Here is a 27,043-nt window from a genome sequence, read left to right on the forward strand (position 1 = left end):
TACATAACCATCATTTCTACTTAGCTTAGTCTGTGTTTCTGTATTGTATGTTGGTCCTTAGTTTAGTCTGTGTTTCTGTATTGTATGTTGATCTTTGTTTAATAAACACTTATCTGTTCTCACCACAGTTCACTGAACACCTAACCCCTAGTTTGTGTGAAAGAGATCAATTAAGATTGAAATGACTATTTAAATTGCTATTCTATTATCTAATTCTATGAGATAACAGAGTTACCATACTGTATATTGTTTTCAACAGGCCATGTGAAAGACCCAATGAAAACCCGATAGGCTGCTGATTTCAAAGTAAGCTGATAAAATCTGAAGGCAGGAGAAAAAACCTTCCCTGCCAGAATTTTTCCACAATCCTGTACCTTCAGAGTATGTTGTATTGAAGTTCTATCTGTGAGCTTTGCTTCAAAACTACAATATAGTTATTTCATAACATAATTATGAAAGAAAGAAAATATGTGGTTTCTATGCAGCTGAACATGCGTAGAGATGAAGTCTACGTGTTCTAGACTTTATATGCTAGTTGGAGAGTTGGCAAAACATGATGAGTGACTGACAGCATTCTTACCATACAACAAACTTAAATTTAACGATATTATAATATGCTAAAATATTGATATAAGTGACAGGAAAAAAGAGAAGGTGTCACCTGTGGATACAGAATCAGAAGCCCAAAGAGCAGTAGATCACCAGGAATATGGTTGGGCAGCCCTGTCTTCGATAGACAGTATTTACATGTGATGTAGCCTGCAGTACTTCAATCTGTAGGATTGTTCAGGAATGATTTTTTCAGTTGCAGTCCACAGCCAGGTGAAGAAGCTGACCAAACATTCTCTGGGACTACATTACACTTCAATATCTGATGGCTTTTTCAGCTGTTTAGAACTGAGTAAAGAGCTGCATGGATAATATTGTGTTGTGTATTTGTATTGGGAGGAAATCTAAAATATACAAAAAGTCTTACACTCAGGAAAAACACTTGTTTATCAGTGCAATCTGGATTAATCTGACCATAAAATGAATGGAAAACCCTTTGCCAAGACAAATAAGAACAGCCCAATAGAGCAAAAGCACTTCACACGTCTCTTCAGAGGCTGGCACCTAAAACAGCATTTAAAGCTTCTCAAGCCCCGCATGAATGACCAAAATCCTGACTTTCAAAAGTTCAGTAGATTTCTTCCATATATCTGTAGACATATTCGAAGAGAAGGGGGTCCCTGGTAACCCATAGAATGGCTGTTATTACCCACATTTTTACCCCAAACAAGAACCCCTTTATTTAGAATTCTTGTCTATTTCTCCGTGCAATATGAAAAAAGAAATCCAGAAACACATATCCTATAAGTGGACACACATGTCTGTTAATACCACAGTGGCTGAAATTTCACTTCTCATAGACCATTTGATGTAATTCACTTCTGTGAGCTTCAAAGCAGAATTGACTAGATGCTCAGAAACTCATAAACATCCGGATCTTCTCATCAAGATAAACTTGCATATGTTAAGTGTTAAAGATCTCTTCGGAGTAGACCCCATCTGCCCAGAAGAGGGAGGGAGATGTGATCTGTGATGGGCCATGAATATGAAATGTCACAGAACCCTTTCGTGTCTCAATGTCTCTGGCTTTGCAGCATTCCCAGAGTGCATCACAGAGTGCTCCCTTCACCCTGTTCTCCCTCTCAAATGCTGATCCAAGATAAGCAATGGGCAGGTGAGCAGTCTGTTGAAAGGAATTTCTCAAGCTAGATTTTGAAACAGCCAGTAGGTGGTTGACCTGCTTCACACTCTACATGGTTTGGCCAGTTCAGGATACAGTATGTTTTGAAATAGCTGGTAGCTGGTGTTTTACAGGAGGGTACACAGCATTCCCAGCATGGGTCACGGGTCTGTGGGACATGACCTCTGAAGAACCCTGAGCGAATGTACTGACCCTGCAATGTGACCCAGAGAGCACAATGAAGAACCTGCCCCTAGAACCCAAAAACCATGTACTGAATTAGAGGAGAACCACGTGAAGATAGGAGGGCTAATCACATAAAAATTGTCAATAGTATTTTTAAACTTATAAGTGATTTTACTTGCAAACATTTTTTCTAGCTTATAATGGAGGAAAAAAGTTGCCTTTGTTGTTTTGTCTGGAAGAGATCCTCGTTGAATTATAATGACAACTCCTGCTGAATACTATAAATTCAGAACTGGCACACTCAGTGGTGAAGTAAAATGTTTATTTCACAGAGTGAACTAATGACGTGAGAGCATGCCTAGGCAGGATAAAGCACTGAAAAATACTTTTTAAGGTATGGCTTTTTACATAAGCTATACAGTATAGCCTTTCTTGTACTTGACTAGCATGGAAGTAGGCCAAATAATTTGCTAACACCACTCAAAACATATAAGGCGCATATCATGGGATTCAATCAACATTTTTTTTCTTCACAGTTTGACATGTAAGTTTTAGATTTAGAGTTCTGAACTTGGCAAACTGTGTGATGAGGCAAACGATGAAGAAGTAAAAATATATCTGGCTTTTAATTTTAAAGACTCGAACACAGTTGGTAACGTCAGAATATTGACACAAATCTACGATGTATCAAATTCACCCACCCGTCAATCAAGAAATTTGGTATTTCTGATTACTTATCAAATTCCGTTTGTGCCAGATGATCACTATGGTATATCAAGCTGTATTTAGTACATTGCTCACAAGACCACAAAATATGGGACAAATACACACTAGCATTCAACATTAGTACTCTGTTCAATTGAATTGCATGTTAGGCTTAAATGACTATATACTGTAAATAACTATAATTGTGACATACAAAAATACACATTTTCATGACCTTGCCTTTTGAAAATGTAGATTGGATTCCTATAGATTTGTTGTTGTTGTTTTAAGGTCTCATGTCTGATCCCGAAATGTGATTCTTCAAATGTAGTAATATTGATAAAGGAAGTCGCACCAAAATTCCTTCAGTGCCATAGGGACTATTTCCAAACTGAACATAGGATTAAATGCAATGTTTTGAAGAGTAATCAGGTAATAAACACAACCTCTGAGGGCGTAGCGTCGTTGTTTATGGTCCTATGGTTGCTTGAAGTGTATTTTCTTACCACAAACTCCTGAATGCCTCTGTAGCAGCTATTGCACAGCCAGCAGATCATCGGAAACTTCTGTAAATATCTAAAATACCCTTCACTGTGTGTTGGGCCAATCAAAAACATACGCTAAAACTGAAATAGTCTCAAAAAACTTGAGCTCTCCCTTTAATGAGAATCGGTTCAAGCATAGAAGATCCTAGACTGATCCATTAACGGGATACCTGGTTTTTCTCTCGAGAAAGAACACTGAGAAACAAGTTTTCCATCTAAGAACTGTAATTGAAACAGGGCCACATAGCTCAATTACGTAAATAAGCAACAGGGATTGCTGAATGGCAAACGTTTGGGATATATTATGTTTAACTAGCAGCTCCCTTACATTGTTTTGTATCAAGTCATAGACTGTAAAGTTACAGGACTGAGTCACTCTTTTGAGCTGGCATTCTGGATTCAAAACAGATGATGGCAGAGACCATGGGTCAATGCGGAAGGTCCCGTCATAGGTGTCTGCTTCAGTATGCTGCCAGGAATTCAATAATAATGTCAAACCAGTGAGCTAGCGACGTCCTAGCTGGAAGCGGACAATAGGTAGCTCCCGCTGACGTGATGCCAGGGCTCACCTGTCTGCAGTGTGTCTGTCACGTTCAAACCTGCACATGGAGAACAAAAGCAAAACAAGAGGCCCCTCTAATTCCTCATGCCCATTCCTCAATGGCCTGTGTGGCCTGCCAGACAGCGAGGCTCCGGTTAGCATTTAGCGCATTGGAGGCCGTCCAATGGTGCCCAGCTGCATCAACTGACTCCACTTTGCTCCAGTCATTTGTGCCAATGACTTAGACTAAGTCCTTATGGGGTAGAGGAACAAGTACATGTTAACCGATCCATCCACGCCTTGACAGAAGTTGCAAGTATCCATGAAAAATAACTGCCACTTCAACAGTAAAAACAACTATATATTCATTATTGTTATTAGTAGTTGTAGCTATATAAGTTGCAATGCAGACACACCCATACAGGTTGAGTGGTGTTTAGGCATAGCAGTAAATACAGTATATCCACTCTCTTCATAGACCAACATCTCCATTCTACCCTGTGGATGAGACAACATAATCAGACACCTCCAAAACTCCTTACATATGACCAAGGCCACCAGTTTGTCTCCATATGTTCTCTTGCATGTACTTTAGGCCTGAATCAAGAACATGCCAATAGCCTTTTTCTCAAGCCATGTGTCAAACAATTATCCAAATTGCATCACCCCAGACATCTACCTTGATAAAATAATACTTAAGCACAGCTGATGATTAACCAGAATGTTTTCAGTTGTGTGAAATTCAGACCATTTAACTAAGCACAGAAAAACTGAAAACATAAATAAATCATGTTGAAGCAGAGGTATATTACAATGATTAATTATTAATATGAATACCACCTAATACCACCAAACGTGGTTAATATCGCTTACACAGAGGTTCAAAACTTGAAAAAATGTTTTTGATCATGTTCAATTATATAATAGTCTCTTGCATTGACAGATGCTGCTTATGAAACCATCCACATGAAGCAATGGGTTAGTTATAACAGATAAAGTATCACTCTGCCAGATTTGCACATTTATACATTTTCTTTTTATCTTGGTTGCTCTGACCTTCAAAGAAAACCAGACGTCCTCTATCGGGTCTTTGGTCTGCTTTAACAAATCTCCTGATTTAAATGTAACTGTGTAAAACAAAACAATCGGTACCAATAAGATGCATAATTTCCAAGCATGATTGATGCCGATATGAACCATAAATATTTTATATGCAGCCAATGAAGGGGAAGCCCCACTCAGCTGAAAGAAAATATGTTAGGAGAGGACCAAAGAATACTCTCTAGGTCATGGTCAGACTGTTTTGTTTTATTTTATTTTGTTTGTTTGTCCAATTCCCAGATTCGACCACCAGTCAACCTTGTCCAGGGCGACTCTTTACATTACATTACACTACATTATTGGCATTTGGCAGATGCTCTTATCCAGAGCGACGTACAGTTGATTAGACTAAGCAGGAGACAATCCTCCCCTGGAGCAATGCAGGGTTAAGGGCTTTGCTCAAGGGCCCAACGGCTGTGTGGATCTTATTGTGGCTACACAGAGATTAGAACCACCTACCTTGCGTGTCCCAGTCATGTACTTTAACCACTACACTACAGGCCGCCCCATTATATCTTTACATTATATAGTATATATTATGTCTGCATAGTCAACAAGTTTCAAAATAATTTAGTCCTTGTTTTGGGTAAAATGGGTCAAACTGGGTCATGAAGGGGTGCACTGAGCATTAAAAGGAGTTCTTCTCTTCCAACCTGTAGACATTTCCAAAAAAAGGGAAGCTTGTTTCTTAGGGTGTGTGACATTAGACAGGCTTGACTTTGTCTTAGCACTTTCTGAGAAAGTCTACTGACAAAAATGCGGATTCATTCATTATTCTGTTTCCTATACTAAACATTGAAAGATAAATGTCCATTCCTGACTATCTGAGGATATGAGACTATGCATTTAATAAATAAGCTAACAGGTCAGACACATTTTAATAGATGTGCTTTTTTTCAAAACAAAAGGCCTGCTTTGTGTCAGTCCAAAGACATAGAGTGCAAGTGTCATGTGCAAGTGTCAGATAATAAACATGCATTGGCCTTTTCTGGATGTAGTGACTGACATTATTTTGACCTATGAACAACAGTAATTTATATTGTTATATTGTATTATATTGAGGTACTGTATCAAACAGTGTAACAATTAATGATAAAGGCTTCCTGCAAATAGATGCACTGACCTATTCTAGGGAAAGTAAATGTTTGAAGTTAAACACATATAGGATGCCAACATAGTAAAACGATATTTAACCATACCATGTCTATTGAACACACATACACACACAAACATACTTTATTCGACTTATTTTTTAGACTGATACTACTGTAGCCTATCCACGTAGAGTTATGATGCGTTGTGTGTTCAGAGATGCTCTTCTGCATACCACTGCTGTAATGTGTGGTTATTTGCATTACTGTGACCTTCCTGTAAGCTTTGACCAGTCTGGCAATTCTGCTCTGACATTCCTCATTAACAAGTCGTTTCTGTCTGCAGAACTGCTGCTCACTGAATCCTTTTTTGTTTTTTGCACCATTCTTTGCAAATTCTAGAGACTAGTGTCCATAAAAATCACAGGAGTTCAGCAGTTTCTGAGATATTCAAACCAGCCTATCTGCCACCAACAATCATTCCATGGTCAAAGTCACATAGATTTTTTCCCCATTCTGATAGATAATGTGATCATTAACTGAACCCGTATCTATGTCATTTTATGCATTGCACTGCTGCCACACAAATGGCTAATAATCGCATTAATAAGTAGGTGTAATAAAGTAAAAATGTTCAGAATAAAGTGCTTGGTGAGTGTACATTGCAGTAAGATCGATATTTCTGCTTGGCTTTTCATTCATGCATGTGCTATGAATCCAGCCAAGCACAGCATGCTATTATGTCTCATACATACATTATGGATTTCCACTGGCGGTGCAGGTCATACACTTTCCATCCAAAACTTGACAGAAACATTTCATCTGTGAGGACCCAGACGTAGACCAGGGAGTATACAAAAATGTTGTCTTTATTCAGTCCAATATCAAGCCAGGTAATCAGGGTTCAAACAATGCCACAATCGAGATGCAAAAGAATGGTCAAAAAACAAAGCAGGGGTCAATAATCCAAAAATCACAGGCTGAAGTACAAAAAGGGCTAGGCAAAAACAAAAGCGATGAAAAGGGTAAGGCAAACTCGGCGTCAATGGCAAAGGGTGTCGTTAATAATCTTAAATAATCAGGCATACTATGAATCGGCAACTGAAAATTGATCAGTGTTCTGACAAAGTATCAAGCAGAGACTGAGGTTTAAATACATGAGGTAAGGTGACAAACTAGGCAGGGCACGGGAGTGAGGTGGGCTAAACAAATAGACAACAGGTGGAAAACATAAGAGCGTAATGATACAATAAGGGGAAACGAAAACGCGGACTGGATGTACATAGACCAACGCGTAATACACACAGCTCCGGATTAGCGAGTGGACATTTGCATAGTTAGGAGATCTAGTGATAAGGAGAGACAGGTGCGAATACTTCGCTGAAACTAAGCAAGTAATCAGGGGTAGAGTAGGGAGGCAGAGTTACAGAACAGAATAGAAGCTGGAGATAACGTAAGTAGTTAGTAGTTAGTTAGAGCTTAAATCTAAAATACCCAAAATAAGTGACTGTTAGTTAATTAGTTAGACAGACAGTAAGTGTGTTAATATAATTAGTATTGTACAATCTCTATATTAGAAGTTATTTGTAATTATAGTGCTATACAACATTAACTATAGAGAAAGCAGGAAGTAAGGAAATGTGAGACTGGGAAGGAATCGTAGAAACCTGGAAATTTCTGAAACCACCCGAATAGTGCTGCACACAGACGGGGAGTGACTATGGCTCGAAAACATATCGACACAGATATAGCAGGGAATGACAAAATGCAATGAACAGTAATGGATGATGAACAGAAAACCAGATATGATAATAAAAATAATAAATTACAAGAAATAAATGAATAAACTAACAGACAGACTCAGAAAACATAACATTATCAATATGTAAGGAACTTTTCTGCATCTGTGTCTAAGCAAAATGTAACCCTATCAACTTTGCCCCCTTGTGGTTGAGTCATTATTATTGTTTTCATATTCATATCATAGAAAAAACTGTGACGTAATAAAATGCAAAATGGTGATGCCAGATTATTAAAAAGACTCAAGAACAGATGTAGATGCTTATCAGCCTATTATTTGCAAAGCAGGGCAATAAAACTCCAGCCTACACTGAACAGACAATCCGGAAACCACTGGGGAGTACAAGCACATACAATCTGGCAAAGAACTGACGCTAACATATCAGTATGAATACACAGGTGATTGGACTGAAATGACAAACAGGTGTGTTTGAGGAACAGGCAAATAAGGCACAGGTGAACTGAATGAGTCAATGAATGAATGAACAGTCTACGGAAAGCAAGACATGAACAGAACAGAAAACAAAACGCCGGTGAATGAAATTGATACCATTTCTCCATGTCAAAAAATCATGTTCTAATAAATTAAAGAACAAAAATGTACAGTTCATAAGTTGCATGAATAAACACTTTTTTTTCTTAGCTCACTTTTATTGCCCTTCCGGCCAACATCATTTGCGGTTTGGTAGAAATAGTTTGTTTAGCAAATTATTCAATCCAGACATATTTATGGAACCAAATATCCCACCTGGTTATGAAGCGCAGGTAAAAAAAACTTAATGAGCTGCAAAACACACTCTCTTACTTCTTCTGAGCGATCATGATCGTGTGTCGTGATGTGATTCTGAGCGATCATGATCGTGTGGGTGATGTGATTCTGAGCGATCATGATCGTGTGGGTGATGTGATTCTGAGCGATCATGATCGTGTGGGTGATGTGATTCTGAGCGATGATGATCGTGTGTGGGTGATGTGATTCTGAGCGATGATGATCGTGTGTCGTGATGTGATTCTGAGCGATCATGATCGTGTGGGTGATGTGATTCTGAGCGATCATGATCGTGTGGGTGATGTGATTCTGAGCGATCATGATCGTGTGTCGTGATGTGATTCTGAGCGATCATGATCGTGTGTGGGTGATGTGATTCTGAGCGATCATGATCGTGTGTCGTGATGTGATTCTGAGCGATCATGATCGTGTGGGTGATGTGATTCTGAGCGATCATGATCGTGTGGGTGATGTGATTCTGAGCGATCATGATCGTGTGTCGTGATGTGATTCTGAGCGATCATGATCGTGTGTGGGTGATGTGATTCTGAGCGATCATGATCGTGTGGGTGATGTGATTCTGAGCGATCGTGATCGTGTGGTGATGTGATTCTGAGCGATCGTGATCGTGTGGGTGATGTGATTCTGAGCGATCATGATCGTGTGTCGGTGATGTGATTCTGAGCGATCGTGATCGTGTGGTGATGTGATTCTGAGCGATCATGATCGTGTGGGTGATGTGATTCTGAGCGATCATGATCGTGTGGTGATGTGATTCTGAGCGATCGTGATCGTGTGGGTGATGTGATTCTGAGCGATCGTGATCGTGTGGTGATGTGATTCTGAGCGATCGTGATCGTGTGGTGATGTGATTCTGAGCGATCATGATCGTGTGTCGTGATGTGATTCTGAGCGATGATGATCGTGTGTGGGTGATGTGATTCTGAGCGATCATGATCGTGTGTCGTGATGTGATTCTGAGCGATCATGATCGTGTGGGTGATGTGATTCTGAGCGATCATGATCGTGTGGGTGATGTGATTCTGAGCGATCATGATCGTGTGTCGTGATGTGATTCTGAGCGATCATGATCGTGTGTGGGTGATGTGATTCTGAGCGATCATGATCGTGTGGGTGATGTGATTCTGAGCGATCGTGATCGTGTGGTGATGTGATTCTGAGCGATCGTGATCGTGTGGGTGATGTGATTCTGAGCGATCATGATCGTGTGTCGGTGATGTGATTCTGAGCGATCGTGATCGTGTGGTGATGTGATTCTGAGCGATCGTGATCGTGTGGTGATGTGATTCTGAGCGATCGTGATCGTGTGGGTGATGTGATTCTGAGCGATCGTGATCGTGTGGTGATGTGATTCTGAGCGATCGTGATCGTGTGGTGATGTGATTCTGAGCGATCATGGTCGTGTGTCGTGATGTGATTCAAACTGCTGCTGGGGAATCATTAAATAACAGGCATGCTGTGGTCAGATCCACAGAAAACACCCAAGACAATTCATCCATTTTAAAGACACCAGCTATGCACAACCTCCTGCCATGGATGTGCAAACTAAAGACAGAGGAGGAGCCATATATGAATAATTTACTGACTACAGACTCATAAATATATATTAAAATAAATAATAATAATGACTCACACACAGGGAGTTACTCAACTGCGCTTAGCATTGGCAGGAAAAACTGACGTAAGCAGAAAGCTGGGGGTCACAGTGAGCAATGGATGCGTGTCCTTTCTACATAGCAAGAACAACACGCTGCCCAGGTCTACACTGAAGGCACATTGATTATGCTGCAGACAAAATGAGCGACAAAAACAAACCCAAAAATAGAAGGATTTTAGACAAAGTCCCGCTTTGTGTTTGCCCTCCTCTGCACAAGTATGACACTGATGGGTCATGCTATAACCCTGTCAGCAGCCAATGCTAAATGTTAAAACCACAGGCTGGAATACTAGTGAGAAAAATTCATATATACACTATATTACACAGGGAATTAGCAAATCGTAATCTCTGAATAGCCATTTTCCTGACAATAAACCAAAGCTGACACGTTAGTATCGAGGAGATAAGAGGAGAGAGCATAATTGCATAACTGTGTTCCTCAAGTCCAGCATTTTTTTTGTTGTTGTTTTTTTTACCAAAGAATGTCAACTGTAACATGCTATGTACTGTATGTGATATGAGGACTATTGACTTCCTGTCTTGAAAGTATTGACTTTAGGCAATCTATTCCATCTGATGAGGGGTAACCGTCAAGTAACTCTGACCCTCTCAGGTTTCACATAAGCAAATTATCAAGCTCAAGAGCCCGAATTGACTTGCACAGAGAAGAGAATAATGCCCAAATCAATAGGGGTGTTTCAACAGGTCTGGTCTACATGGCACTCATGATGAGAAAATCTGTAGTAAATCTTTAATGAGTTTCAGTTGAAGGTCTAAGGAAAGTTCTCATGGGGCAATATTCCTTTCCTACACTGTAAGTAATTTGAGGGCTGAAATGCTGTGTCCAATTGAACTGAAGAATATTCTGAGCACTAAACATGTTGCTTTTGTGAAACTTCCTGGCTTGAAGCTATTGGTACTGTATGGGTATCCTGGCATTACATACATAGTTCATGGGTAATTATTGTCTCCTAGCTGCCACCCAGGTAGTCACTAAAGACCCACCTCTTTAAACTGCACCTTGGCTCCTCCACTCCACCCTTCTCTGGCACGTTTACCTTTAAGTGCCTCTGCAAGCCAGTAAAGTCACGCAAAGTAGGCATCCCTGTGAAAGGCAGGTAGGGTTGGGATGAAGGTGTCACTGGCAAAATCTACAGTTGGTGTTACTTAGCATGTTTAACATTCTTCAACCTTTTTTTCCTGCAGATTTTTAAGACCATTGAAATACTGTGCTTCATCTTAGCACCCTCTGAGCATAAATCCTTAAATGCTATGGGCGTTTCTGAAAGAGCAGGGCAGGGTAAAAAAAAAATATGACTCAGCTAAAGTGCACACCGAGGGCCGAAGAAAAAGACGGCTTCCAAAATGGAAATGTTATCCTGTACAAGGATTCAAAGAGGCGTTGATTACGACTACTGAAGACTACTGAACTTATATACCCTGGGTTTCATGTTGCATTTTCTTTTCTACCCATTTCACTATTTACTATTTTATGGCCCAAATAAATTTACAGTTTACAGTTGGTGATGTTATTTTCAAATGCTTTGAATGAAAACTGTAAAGCGAATCTGGACTCACAATGCAGAAAAGGCGCTTCACCACTGTAAGAACCACCTGGAACCTTTTTTTATTTGAAGATGGCACTTACACTATCTTATAGTGCCTCCAAGAAACTGTAGCTGAGCAATTCAGCTGGTGGACTGCAAGTTGAAAAACAGTAGCAGCCCTGCTTCTGAGGACAGATTGACGCAGATTGTGGAAATGGGAACCTGTGCTTTGGACACATGCCAAACTGAATGATTATAAAAGAATGAGAATCTGAATGGAAATCAACAGGTCATTTAGATTTCAGTGACCCATTTTCTGTTTTTACGGCTGGGTGGGGAATATAGTCGCAGCTGTCTGCAGGAGCACATGGGCCACACGTGCACTCACACGCATAGTCCCTGGCTATTGTGGCACTCTGATCTTTGCTCCGATCTCTGTCTGGAAGAAATAGGTAATGACACAGGCTAGTCTCTCCTGCGCTACGTTGATAACAAAGTCCCTCGCTTACTAATTAACACTCTCCACGTCCTCAGTGTGAAACATTTTACTGAGATTAAGAGTCAAACATTTGCCCGTATTTGTTTTCCTGTCTAGCACATGAACCTAACACATTTCCTGCCTCTGAATTTCCTTTCTCTTTCTGTCTTCCTTTGCAGAAACACCAGGCACTCAGTCCTCACTCTCTGTCAAGGCTATCGTTGCTGTACCCATAAGGCTGTGCTGATTCTGTTGGGTGTTTATCGTATTCAGAGCAGTTATCTTATCTGAAGCGCTGTGTAATGGCTGGGATGAGGTTCACCTCATTTCCCACACATTAATGCTGAAGATCACAGTGAGAACATAAAAGCACCATTTCACAATCTAAACAAAGTTTTTGAAATGAGGGAAAAGTTTTCAAAATTTGACAATCAGGGGTGAGTTTCCCGAAGCATGTCATACCAGTAAGAATGTCTTGAGAAGTATCTCTTCAAGACATTCACTCATTTTATGAGTGTTTCCCAAAACACAAAACTCAAGCAGTACGTGAAATTTTGATTCTACACCTGAAACGGTGACCAGTTCAGACCAGCTCCCAGCTCAACATGGTTTAGCTGGTTGACCAGTTTATACCAGCTCCCAGCTCGACATGATTTAGCTGGTTGACCAGTTCAGACCAACTCCTAGCTTGACATGATTTAGCTGGTTGACCAGTTCAGACCAGTGGTCTTGAAATTGTGTGTGACGTATGTTGTGGATTTTCAAGACACGTCAGAAAACTCACCCCAGCACAGTTAAATATGTCAATCTCATACTGTTCCTAATCTGACACCCTCCAGAGTACTAAGGCCTATGTATCTTAAATATCTCAAGTGCATATAAACTTATTTTGACCGAGTTTATTCTCAGGGACCAACAACAACCACCAATGCCAAAGTAAATATCTCCTTTTCTAAGACAATGCTATTTCAATTTAAGTTTTGTGCCTTAAGCCTTCAGGTGAAAATTGTCTGAAATATGTTCAACTGTGAAAGCAATGTGAAATGTAATAGATTATTATTTTAATACTGTACTGTACTGTGTTGTACTACACAGAGGTCACCTATGTAATAGCATTAGAGAAAATGAATATATTGTTTCAGGTGTGTGATTGATCAGCAAATTATCATACAGAAGAGTGCAAATGTGGGCCCTCCTGGTCAAAAAGCCTTTTACGTTGAATATCTAAGTGAACAGAAGCAAACCTGGCCTCTAAATGGTACCACGTTAAACATGACACATTTCTTCAAATTTGAAAGAGTCACTTCTTGCTTTTGGAATTCTTCCGGGCAGAACACCTGTAAATACTCAGAAATATTATTTGGCCTCCTTGCAGGTGCGCCGTGTTTGAGATCTCTCCACAGAGTCCAAGTCTGGGGACTGTGGTGGTCATTCCTTGGGCTCAAAACCTGGAGGTACTTCATGGTTGATTTTGAGGTATGATTTGAATCATTGACTTGCTGGAATACTCAACTTCAATTTCTGGACTGGCATTTGGACATTAGCCTCTAGAATTTCTTGATATTTGGTGGAATCCATTCTTCCTTCCACTCGCTCAATATTTCCTAGCTGCCACACAACCCCAACATATAATGGGTTCACCTCCATGCTTCACAGTTGGCAAGATGTTTTTCTCTACAAAGGCTTCACCCTTTTTTCTCCAAACATACCTTCTTTGGTGGTGGCCAAAAAGTTCAATTTTGGTTTCTTCAGTCCAAAGCACATTGTTCCAAAAAGCGTCAGGCTTCTCAGTGTTTTCTTTTGCATACTTTAGATGCTTAGTTTTGTATTGAGGTCGTTCTTTCTGGCAACTCTGCCATGTAGGTCGTTGTTGTTTAAAGTAGGTTGTACAGTTGTGTTCAAGAAAATTGCAGACAACATCAGTAACCTGTTCAGGGAACCACTAGTAGTAGTGATATTTCTGCATGGCAAATAATTTACTTGTAGATGTAGTAGTGTAATAGAAAAACAACAGACCCAACTGTCATGACATGCACACTGCTTGTTCTGAGTAATTGACTCATTCATTGAGAGGGGCTTGTTCAAAATAATAGCATTCTGTTTCTTTTCCTTTATTAAGGAAGAAAGGAAGCAAATGTTTCACACATTGTTATAAAATATATTTCCTCTGAATTGCTAAGTGAAATGGGACATTCTGTGGACTGATGAGAGTAAAATTGTTCTTTTCGGGTCTAGCGGTCGTCGATCGTACGTCAGACGCCCCCCGGGTACTGAATTTAAGCCACACTACACTATGAAGACAGTGAAGCATGGTGGCGCAAAAATCATGGTATGAGGATATTTTTCATTGGGTTCGTATACCAGGGATCATGGATCAGTTTTAATACATCAAAATACTTGAAGACATTATATTGCCATATGCCAAAGAGGAAATGCCCCTGAAATGGATGTTTCAACAAGACAACGACCCCACACACACAGGTAAGTGAGCAACATCCTGGTTCCAGACAACAAAGATTGAGGTAATGGAGTGGCCAGCTCAATCCCCCGACCTCAACCCCATTGAAAACTTGTGGGGTGACATTAAAAATGCAGTTTCTGAAGCAAAACCCAAAAATTCACGGGAACTGTGGAATGTAGTTCGTTTATCCAGGGCTGAAATACCCTCGGTGCCAGAAGTTGGTTGACTCAATGCAACGCTGATGTGCAGCAGTTATCAAAACAATGGTTATGCAACTAAATACTAGTTCAGTAATTTAAAGTGAAGTTAAATCTTGAAAAATTATTCAGTTTATACAGTATTTGAGTTTGAAGAGAAAAATGGTTGCACTTCATTCACTTTTTTTAACGCACTGCTATTTATTTGAACAGAACTGTACTGTTGTCCTGTCCAGTGAACAGCTGTGTCTGCTACTCTTTTGCAGCTCTTTTGCAGTGTGGGTTCTTCTGAGCATTTCTCACCAGGTCTCAGGCCATTCTATCTGAAATCATTCTGTCTTCCAGACCTTGCCTTGAACAGTCAACTGTTCCATTTATTTTCCATTTTCAAATAATGTTTCTGACAGTGGAAAAAGGTAGTTTGAAACATTGAGTTTTTGTAGTCTTCTCCTTTTTGGTGGAAATGAACCATCTTCATTCTGAAATCCTAGGACTATTTAGAGGAACCATGGTTATTAAAGTAGGAAAAAAGGTATGTTTCCCCCCAAAAACAGAAAAAAAGTTTTCCTTTAACACCAGACAGGACACCCACTGAACAGATACTTTAGAAGCCATAGATTTACTTCAGAATAAAAGGTTAATCCCTGGAATTATACTCACTTGACTCATTGAAGCCCTAATGAGTAAATCACCTGGGTCTGGGCCTTGGTAATCATCTTTTTAAGAAGTAGTGAAGTTCCCAAACTTTTGCACAGGGCCCTTTTCCTTTTTTTATCATTTATAAGCAATAAAAAATGAAAATAAAAAGCAATCTTGCTTTAAGATTTGCAAAAGGGTCTCATGTTTAACATTGTGCCATTTAGAGTTCAGGTTTGTTTTCGATCACATAGATTCATTGCAACGGACATTTAAACCAGGGGTGCCAACATTTTTGCACCCCACTGTATAAATTGCATATCATCATATATGAATATTCATACTAAATATTCATATCTGAAATGGTGTGACCTCAGGGTCTGTAGTATGGAGGTATGTGGAGGGGAAAGTTATGCTGCAACACAGAAGCTCTTCTATCAGCCTCCTCTCTGTGACTGACAGAAATAAAGCAAAAAATATTTGGTGACTCTCTAGAAACATGAAAGTGGCAAATTGATACACAAAAGTAACAAAATACACATCAAACAGTAAGAACCCATAATATATGTGATGAAGACATGTAATTTAGCTGTTGAGCAGTGACATGAGTCGGTGGTGATTTATAGCACATTAATTAGTTAGTCTGATGTTGCACGAGCCCTAAATAGTGCAACACAGTCACCTCAGTTCTTCAGGTCAAACGTTGCCTAGCACCACACCCCAAAAAAATGCCCAGCAAAATCTCTGCAAGACAGAGCGAGAGACACAGGCATGAAGAACAGAGCATGAAACAGCCAGAAGCTCATAATCGGAGAAAGCAATCTGGGCACGCGGCCAGCGATGACAGCACCATTATATTTAACCCCACATGCACATCTCAATGGAGATTCCACAGATTGGACTTTGCTATGGAATGAGATCCATTAAGTGCCATACACTTTGCCAGAAGCCCAGGGCCCTGGCACTGCCCCCATCGTTCACTACACCCTCGCAAGGTGCAACTTGACATTTTGAAGCTAATTGAGTACAATTGAAATAATGGCATGTGCTTGGGAAGCGCAGTGAGGCCATACCCCGAGATTGAATATGAGACATCAGCTCTTCACCTGTCTCAGCCGTGTGCGATTGAATATGAGACATCAGCTCTTCACCTGTCTCAGCCGTGTGCGATTGAATATGAGACATCAGCTCTTCACCTGTCTCAGCCGTGTGCGATTGAATATGAGACATCAGCTCTTCACCTGTCTCAGCCGTGTGCGATTGAATATGAGACATCAGCTCTTCACCTGTCTCAGCCGTGTGCGATTGAATATGAGACATCAGCTCTTCACCTGTCTCAGCCGTGTGCGATTGAATATGAGACATCAGCTCTTCACCTGTCTCAGCCGTGTGCGATTGAATATGAGACATCAGCTCTTCACCTGTCTCAGCCGTGTGCGATTGAATATGAGACATCAGCTCTTCACCTGTCTCAGCCGTGTGCGATTGAATATGAGACATCAGCTCTTCACCTGTCTCAGCCGTGTGCGATTGAATATGAGACATCAGCTCTTCACCTGTCTCAGCCGTGTGCGATTGAATATGAGACATCAGCTCTTCACCTGTCTCAGCCGTGTGCGATTGAATATGAGACATCAGCTCTTCACCTGTCTCAGCCGTGTGCGATTGAATATGAGACATCAGCTCTTCACCTGTCTCAGCCGTGTGCGATTGAATATGAGACATCAGCTCTTCACCTGTCTCAGCCGTGTGCGATTGAATATGAGACATCAGCTCTTCACCTGTCTCAGCCGTGTGCGATTGAATATGAGACATCAGCTCTTCACCTGTCTCAGCCGTGTGCGATTGAATATGAGACATCAGCTCTTCACCTGTCTCAGCCGTGTGCGATTGAATATGAGACATCAGCTCTTCACCTGTCTCAGCCGTGTGCGATTGAATATGAGACATCAGCTCTTCACCTGTCTCAGCCGTGTGCGATTGAATATGAGACATCAGCTCTTCACCTGTCTCAGCCGTGTGCGATTGAATATGAGACATCAGCTCTTCACCTGTCTCAGCCGTGTGCGATTGATTTGGCCTTTCACTGGAGATGGTGCAACTGACATTAAAATATGAAATTACTTTCCATTTCTCTCTCCCTTTCAAGGGGAAATAAATAACGTCTTGAATGGTAAAATAAATACACATCGGATGGAACAGAGGAAATCACAGTCAGTAACTGTAAAAATGCTTCTATATTGTCAAAGTCTATGAAGGTGCACTTACATAATCAAAATTGTTTATTTTCCATGCATATACCTGATATAATCCATAATATAAACATGTGGCATCTATTAGCACACAAAAACATATGCAATTTTTGAAAGATTTCTAATTCCTGCCAGACAATCCATACTTGGCAAACACATTGAAAAGTTACATCCATTTGCTTCTTTTAACCATACGGGTTGGACATATGAAGAAATCTCAATGTTGATCAAAATGGCATTGCCAATTTGTTTAAACAAATTCAGGAAATATGTTCCAGCAAGTTGCTGGGTGAATATGAACAGGGGTGTGTACTTTATCCAACAGAGGAATTCCTTTTCACAGAGTAAATGCCTGAGGGGAAAGTATGTTAGATCAGCTATAAACAATTAAGAATCTGTCTTTACTGTTACCAAAGCAAGATGCAGCCCAGCAGTTTGGCGCTGCTGGGATCAAGAGGTTGCCTGCTTCCACAATTCTTGTGGAATTGCCAAAACCAAAACCTCTATCTCACCCCCTTCATTATATCACACTTTGCATAACATGTGTTCCACATACACTGAGCACTTTGTTAGGAACACCTGTACACCTACAGCAGTGCAAGGCATCCAATCATGTAGATACTGGTCATGAGCTTCAGTTAATGTTCACATCATCCATCAGGATGGACGCCCACACACACACACACACACACACACACACCAATAAATACGTACTGAGTGTAATTCATGTCAATATACATTCAATTACACAATTTATAAACAAAATATATAACATATAGTTTCTAATAAATACATTTTCAGATTAAGAGAAATACTCTTCCCAGATGACTTAAGATAATATTTAATCATATGGCCAACTGTTTGTTTGAATTACAGTCACGTCTCAAATAAATGACATACATTCTTGAAGCATACTCATGAAATATCCAAGAGAAGCTAGTAACAGTAGCCCAGTATTCAGGTTTACCTGTAATTTTATTTTGACGTTTATTTTTCAAAAGTCATTTGTGACCGCTAGTTGATTTAATTTCGCTGAATTGCCATTTGGAGAACCGAAGCTGTTATGGCAAATTGAAGCGATATATAGCATATTTAAAATTTGAACAAACTTGATTGCCTTTCAATTCATTACATTTCACTAACAACGGCGTAAAATAATACCCGCCGCATGAATGAATCTTGGTCGCGAGCCAGTTGTGTACTATTTGTAGTAAATAATCCACCCCAGTTGGAGTTGTGAGCATCCAGTCGGAATCCGACACCTTGTGGCATCAATATTGCCTTGAGCGTGGGAGAGATCAAAATACATGCATCTATCGCAAGATAGCCAACTCCTCTAAACCGCCTTCCGCATTGCTTGGCATCGAATATAAGGACGTGAAAGGAGACTGACATTAAACCAAAGACATCCCAAAATCGCTGTCCCTCCACCGGAGAGGCAACGGGTGGGTCGCAGAGGTATGTTCTGAAGTTGTTTTTGACGGACTGGTTGTAATAGGGACATAAAAAAAGGAAGCGACGGCAGAGGACGGACTAAGAGACGTCAGCGCGCTCAGAACTATAAATCTATCTCACCCAGCAGCATCCCCCGGCAAGGGAGCGCAGGCAGCTACACATCTGTACTGTTACGAGTCTCCAAAACCTGCGTCTGCTCGACCACTGTAGACCTCGCTCAGACATGCCCTATTTCTGACATCGGCGCACTGGAAGGAAAACATCGAAAGTGCTGATTTAAAATTGGTTTTATGTATTACAGCTCGTCGGGAGATGAAATCAAGTTTTTCCTTCTTCATTCGGATTGTGGAATGCACCGCTTTCTCTTGAAAAGCCTGTCATAATTCAGGTTTGGATGTAACTGTACTCATTTCACAAGAGGACAAATCCACAATCGCCCTGCATTTTTCATGGCTTTATGGGGGTTTTTTTTGTTTTGTTTTTTGAGAAGACACGGAACTCTTAAGTCTGGTTCGCATTTCTGATGTCTTCATTCGACTCCTTGCAGTTGCCGATGTTGTGTCTCGCTCAGATTTCCATAGCGTATCTCATGCAATTAATTTTAATTTGCAACTGAGCTCCAGCAGAGTTTCTCACTCACACACTGACCAATCGCCCCGTGCGCCAGTGAACCGACGCGTGGGGTCGTTTCTTTGAACTGCGAGAGGGGAATGAGGAAACAAGGTTGCCGATGTGATCTGTCAAAGGAGCATATTTTCATGTCCATCGTGTTGGTACGGACACATACGCGCACATTGTTTAAACGCATGGAAGTCTCTCTTCAAGAAGATTGTTGATCACATTATTGTGCATTGTCTCAGGATACCTTTTTCCAACGATAGACCTTGGGGAATTAAATGCATCGACCTGTATTCTGCTTGTTTTATATATTGACCACAGGTCTGCATGGACCCGATTTAAGGTGAGTTAGACTATTCATATCGATATGTTGAGTATGTTTCTGTAGGTGAAAATCGAATTATATAACAATGAAATGCATCCGAATTTCTTTTTCAACAGTCGAAGTCATATTGAGTCAATGAGTCATATTGTTTATGAGTTAAATTCGGTCTTCATATTTGGTAGTCTTTGGCAACATGGCATTTCTGACAGAATTTATATATGGGATTTGACACGTTGCACTGTTGCAAGTACCTTTAAACACCTGCTTTTGGTTCGCGTTTGTTGAAGAGACTTTTCTCATTTTGTCATTCAGTTTGATTGGTTCAATAAAAGAAAGCGCTTCGGGATAAAGAATCTTGTCATAACAGCTCCGGAAACCACTGATCAGGGTTCATATCGTGCTCGCGCGTAGTCTGGAAAGCTCTCGTTTTCCATGCACACTTGAGGTTAATTTCCTAATTGCCTTATTTGGCACGAAGGTGTTATTTGGTCGAGTTGTATACGTTTATTAAGAATATTAAGGAGTGTTCGGGTATTTGAGAAACACCATCTGGCGGCAGCCAGATTCTGTTGGGATTAATTCCGCTGAGCATACCCTTGGTCTCATAACCCGCACGGTTTCCCTTCACTAGATTTTAAAACTTGCGCTTTGGTGTGCCTTTAAACTTTGAACAGAATTCATACAGCCTATAGAATGAGAAGGATAGTTACCTAACTGTTTATTATATAGCGAAGTGTTTGTCAGATAGCCTATTTGTTGCCTTGATTTGTGAAATGTTATTGTTGCAGAATGAATTGCACAAACGGTTTAGGCCTATTATTATTATTATTATTATTATTATTATTATTATTATTATTATTATTAGTATTGTTTATTTTTTCAAATGAAGAAACCATTAGGTTATAACATGTTATTGTCCAAAATTAGGCCTACAGCAAATGGCGTGCACCTAAACAGCACAATTAATAACCAAAAGCAATGAATTATGTATAATTCAATAATGTATCGTTTTTGGGTAGGCTATATTACGCTACAATTGGCTATAGATTAGAAGGTCGAAGCAGTCCTCTCCTATTCTATTAACTTATCTGTAAAACTTTGGTACAGCGCAACTCGACAGAGATCATTTTGTGATGTAAAGTGGTTAACAGGTATCTAGCTATAGGCTATAGTCGGAAGAGACTAGAATAGTTCGAAATACAGTGTGCAAGATGTTGACTAAATCCCGACTTCATACGTTTTCATGTGGCCTCCACAGGTAACAACTTAGCATCTGCTAAATTATTGTAATGTAACCATGACACGGCGCCAGCCCGAAAGCGGTATGAACAATTCAGTTGTAGCTGGAAGATGTAGCGCTCTGATGATATTTTTTTTTAATTAAACTCCCCATGCTTTGTGATAGGTTCCTTCATAGGAACTACATCTAAAATGAAGTTATGGGACTTTCTGGCCACGTGTTTCTTGCTGCTGAGCACCGCCTCCACGAACCCGCTGTTCCGAAACCTGCAGTCCGCACAAACGTCGAGCTTCTTGGAGCAGCTCGGTGATGTTCCGTCGCTACCACTGGATAAAGCCGAGTCTGTACCGGAATCAAAATCCGAAGCTGAATCTGTCACTCTGCAAGAATCCTCAACTGAAGACCACTGTAAGTGAAACATGTAAAATTATGCGACAGTCCCAACTGTAAATTAATCTTTATTTTAGTTTTCCCCTGTTACTCTATTTACTCTATTTCAAAGATCTAATCTTCATTCTGTTGATCCTATAATCTTTTACGCAATGAAAATGTATTTATGGTGACAGTAGTTCTAGAGCCTGTGAACCAAACCTTTTTTAAATGACATTTAGAAAACATTTGATATCCTTTCACCTACCTGTGACACTGAGTGAAAAACATACAGTCAGTGACCACTTTATTAGGTACACTTGTACACCAGCGTGCCAGTGCAATCAAACCAGCCAATCATGTGGCAGCAACTGAATGCATAAAAGCATGCCTACATGGTCAAGAGATTCAGTTGTTGGTCAGACCAAAGTGAATGGTGCGAAAAACAACAAATATATAAAGTGAGAAGCAGGTCTGTGGGCGAAAAACGCCTTGTTGATGAGAGAGGTCAGAAGAGAAGGGCCAGACTTGTTGACAGGCTGACAGGAAGGTGACAGTAACACAAATAACCACATGTCACAACAGTGAACAAGAGCATCTCTGAACAACACATGGAACCCTGAAGAGGACTGGCTACAGCAGCAGAGGACCACACTAGCTTCCACTCCTGGCAGCTAAGAACAGGAAACTGTGCCTACAGTGGGCGCAGGCTCACCAAGAGTGGAAGATGGGAAAAATGTTGCCTGGTCTGACAAATCTAGATTTCTGCTGTGATATGCAGATGGTAGGGCCTGAATCTGGCATAAACAACATGAGTCCATGGATCCACCCTGCCCTGTGTCTACGGTTCAGGAGTCCATGGATCCACCCTGCCCCGTGTCTACGGTTCATGTTGGTGGCGGTGCTGTAATGGTGTGGGCAATATTCTCTGAGCACTCATTAGGCCTTTTAATACAAATTGAGCATTGTTTCAATGCCCCAGCCTACCTGGGTGTTGTTGCTGACCAACATCATCCCCAAAGGGCCATACCCTTCTTCTGATAGCTTCCAGCAGATTAACACCCCACGTCACAAAGCACACGTCATCACAAGCTGGTTCCACGAACATGACAGTGAGTTCAGTCCAATGGCCTCCACAGTCAGCATGTCTCAATCTAATGGAGAACCTTTTGGATGTGGTGGAACGGTCGATTCTTAGTAAGAATTTGCAGCTGAAAAGTGTGCGATGCTATCGTGTCAAAATGGAGTAGAATCTGTGAGGAGTGTCTACAGCACCCTGTTCAGCCCATGCCACGGAGAATACAGGCTGCTGTGGGGACCTGCCCAGTACCAGGAAGGTGTACATAATAAAGTGGTCACTGACTGTATATACTGTATATCTTACTCTGTCTTAACTGTAGAATAAGATACCGTGTCTAATTGATAGTGCCTAAATCGTACCAGTCTAGTTCAGGGGTGCACAGCTCCTGGAGGGCCAATCTGTTTTCATCAATCAATTTTGTTCCAACCAATGACCTTCATTTATTTTTCTGACATATCTAGAAATTATGCTGGTTCACATCTGTACTTGTGTAGAGTAATATCTTTAGGATACACTTGCAGTCTGCAGCTGTAGCTGGTGCATATAAATCATTAAGGGCAGGAGTTGGCACAAAATCCTGAAACGGATCGGCCCTTGCTGTGCGCCCGTGATCCAGTTCCATTTGTTTCCAGTGTGACAGCTACTAGCCATTGTCACAAGGCATATTATACTAATAGAATAATATGCAAATAAACACAGTTTTGAGTGCATATGGAAGCTCACCAAGAGCCTTGCATGAACTTGGACCAATCATATGAATCAGTGGCAGGACACTCACGGAAATAATGTCTTTTTCAATATACTTGACATAATGTACACACTCACAGAGAGCAACCAACGGCTAGGAAACAGAAAGAGTGAAATGCCTATCTCTGCCAAGAATGTATCAATCTCCCATTGCCTGGAGGGTTACATTACCATCTATATTTAATAAAACCTTCAATTTATATCAAGTATGCGTTCCTAGTGAGTCAGAAGCTTAGGATGTTGGTAGTTTTTCTTTGCGGGTTTCATTTCATAACAGGGGTAGCTGCGCAGAAAATGTTGGAGGGGCAGGCAAAAAATATAATTTCTTTTGTTGACTGCTGTTGCATATATGTAAAAATATGTTACATATCTGTGAACCGGGGAAGTTAATATTCAAGTTTCATATTTAATGTCTCATTCGTCTATAAAAAAACGAAATATATGCAACATTTCTAGGACATTAGACATTAGTGCCCGAACATCTTGTCTTGTGTAGATTAAAATAAAAATGCGGCCCATCGGGTATAGTTACCCCCCCGACACACAAATGTGACTTTATCCATTTATTACAATAAGCCCAAAACAGACAAGACTCAAAGGGGAAATGGCTGCACTGTGCTTTTAAGCTTTAACTGTCAGATTAAACTGTCAGTGAATGTTTATGACTGTTTTTGCGCTGCAAGGGAGAGAAACTCCATTTGTTTAAAATGACCTTGCACTCTGCCATGAAGCAATGAGTCCCAAGATGCTTTTAACAGGAAAAAAATCATTTTACTTTTTTGGATTAGTAACACCTACCTGCTTCGATGTTTTCAGGCTGGGAATTATATTGTTGAATATTAAGGATTGTTTCCAGTATACTCTATATAGCATTTGGTTCAATTTGAAAAGAAAACTTTTAAAAATATAATAATTGAAACAGGTACTTTTTCAAACTATGCTTATTACGTTTGGATAGATGCTGAGCTAGCTGTAAAAGAGCAAGTACTTGGAAGACTGTAAGATTGTTCAGTGTGTAGGGGGCATGCAGTCAAACTGCTGTGTCTCTCTGTGTGGCCAGGAGTTAGATTCCCAGCTCTGTCAGTAACCCTCTCTGCTTCCCCCCTTCCTGAATAAAGAGGGAAAAAAATATAAATACGGCAGGCAGTCTGCAAAAAAAAAAATTCCTGACACACACTAGTATATTATTTGTTATTCTCAATAGTGTATTTGTCTATACATTTCTAGATAGTGTTAGTTCGTTTCTAAACGTGTTGTTAACACCATTTTTTTTTCCGTGTCTGTAACCTCTGGGAGAAGAAACCAGAGTCGAGGAGGTGTGGATGTTTCTGCTTCAGCCCTGTTGAATAGAGCCTCTGTGTTTCTGTCGGCACACAATGGCCGGTGTCCGTCAAAGGGAAGCGGACTGTATAAACAGATCGGCGCTCACCTGATACCGTTGTAATGTTCCAGTCGAGTGTGGGCCCAGGTGTGTCGCGTTACCTGTCACCTGGCAGTGGAAGAAGTGACACGGCAGACAGAGGGCTCGTGTTATGACTCACCAGACACTGCTCGGCCGCTTCACTGCAGCCGTTAGTCCCACAAACTGTGCCAGACCTGGGTCACATACATCATTGTTTAGGATTTCAAATACTTTTCTGTGTTCGGTTGATCTTGCCTGGTGCAATTGAGCCAACCAAGAGGACCAGAAGGAGGGGTTTGCCCTTATTGAGAGTATTCCATAGCTTCCAATACACCAGACAAATGTAAAGAAGTATTTGATTCCAAAACATTTACGTATTTGACCCAGGTCTGAACTGTACAGGCTTACACATAAAAGCAATGGCTTGATTAACACATACATTTTTACTAATATATTGTTATGTTGAATATCAAGTAAGCTGTCAGTTGAACAGGTAAATTACACAGTCTACGCATATTTGGATAGAGTGGTAAAAAAAGAGTTTACAATAGCTCACCACCTCTTCTGTCCCTGACAGAGAAGAGGAGTGATGCACTGCGTAATTGTTTCAGAAGGACTGACCTCATACGGCACTGTCCATCTCTCCGTGGCTCCTGCCTCATGCTCAGATGTGAAGAGTCTTACACGTGAATCTTACTCACAGCTCACGCTCACTTCTAACCATCCTTGTTGTCATCATATGCCCCATTGCGATCGTTGTAAATGTCGTCCTCAAGTTGTAAACTCTTTAAACGGGCCGTGACCTTTGTAGATGCTTCCCACATCCTGTCGAGCAATCAATAGGGTCTTCTGATTCGCCCTCGGCAGAAGCCAAAGGACTGGTCTCCTTAAAGGAGTCATTGTGTGATTCACAAGATATCAAAAGGACTCCCCGATTTTCTGTGTGGCTTTGGAGGAAGCGCTGCAGTGTGAACGGCTGTCACAGTTGTTTCCAGAAGTTTCTTTTCATGATGTATTTTACTCCCTTTGGGAACTATAATTCTTCAGACTTTTTTTGTGTGAGCGGCCATCTTGGAGTGCCATTACTAACAAAAGGCTGTTTTCCCTTCTCACCTTTTGTCACGTAGACGAAATGGACGGCCCCTACCCGGAGGAATATGAAGACGTGATGGAGTTCATCCAGGCTACGATCCGAAGACTGCGTCGATCCCCTGAGCGGGGCGGCGGTGGCCGGGGCAGGAGAGGGCGGGAGAGACAGAGGTCCCAGGCCAACCGGGGCGGCCGGGAGGACAAGAAGGGGCGGGGGCGTGGAGGAAGGGGCAACCGCGGGCGCAACCGCGGATGCGTGCTCAAGCAGGTGCACCTCAACGTGACGGACCTGGGTTTGGGGTACCGGACCAAAGAGGAGCTGATCTTCAGGTACTGCAGCGGCCCCTGTGTAAACTCTGAGACCAATTATGACAAGATCCTCAACAACCTCACCCACAACAAGAAGCTGGAGCCAGACTCACCGGCGAAAGCCTGCTGCCGCCCCACCGCCTTCGACGACGACCTCTCTTTCCTGGATGACAGTTTGGAGTACCACACTCTGAAGAGGCACTCGGCCAAGCGCTGTGGCTGTGTCTGACTTCCTGTCCAAACACGGACCAGACGGACGGGCAAGGGGGGACGGGTCCCTCAGCCCCAAACGCCCCTGCGTGGGCGAGGAGTCAGTGCTGCCCCCAGAGAGGGAAAAGGACCAAGGCCGGGACACTTGCTCAGAAGGTCGTGGGGTCACAAAGGATGAACGGCGATCAGGTAGCCCCGATAAGACGAAAACAAGACTTTGCTCATGGACGGAGCATAACTTCTTTACAGGGAGAAGTCACACAGTAATTACTTAGCATATCCCCTCTCCCAAGGATCAGTTTACCGCCTTCTGTCGAGAGTGCTCTTTCTCAAATTTGTAGTGAACTTTCGAAACTTCCTTGTTTACCAACAAATGTTTCACCACACTCAGACGAAATGCTGTGCAGTCAGTACATTCTTCAAGTCAAATATAAAACCAACAGAAGTATAATTGTATAATACTGTTACACGGAAGGTCATAC

At 41.2% G+C, this 27,043-nt stretch overlaps 1 protein-coding gene across 1 annotated transcript; it reads left to right on the plus strand.

The window, feature by feature from the left end:
* The first annotated feature begins 20,028 nt into the window (after nucleotides 1-20,028).
* On the plus strand, nucleotides 20,029-26,580 carry gdnfb (glial cell derived neurotrophic factor b). Its single transcript, XM_061261743.1, has 3 exons — nucleotides 20,029-20,132; nucleotides 21,520-21,762; nucleotides 26,081-26,580. The coding sequence occupies exons 2-3, from the start codon at nucleotides 21,546-21,548 to the stop codon at nucleotides 26,578-26,580; spliced, it is 717 nt and encodes a 238-aa protein (XP_061117727.1). The 5' UTR covers nucleotides 20,029-20,132; nucleotides 21,520-21,545.
* Nucleotides 26,581-27,043: the final 463 nt, after the last annotated feature.

Source organism: Conger conger, chromosome 11 (genome assembly GCF_963514075.1).
Source record: "Conger conger chromosome 11, fConCon1.1, whole genome shotgun sequence".
Taxonomy (NCBI): domain Eukaryota; kingdom Metazoa; phylum Chordata; class Actinopteri; order Anguilliformes; family Congridae; genus Conger; species Conger conger.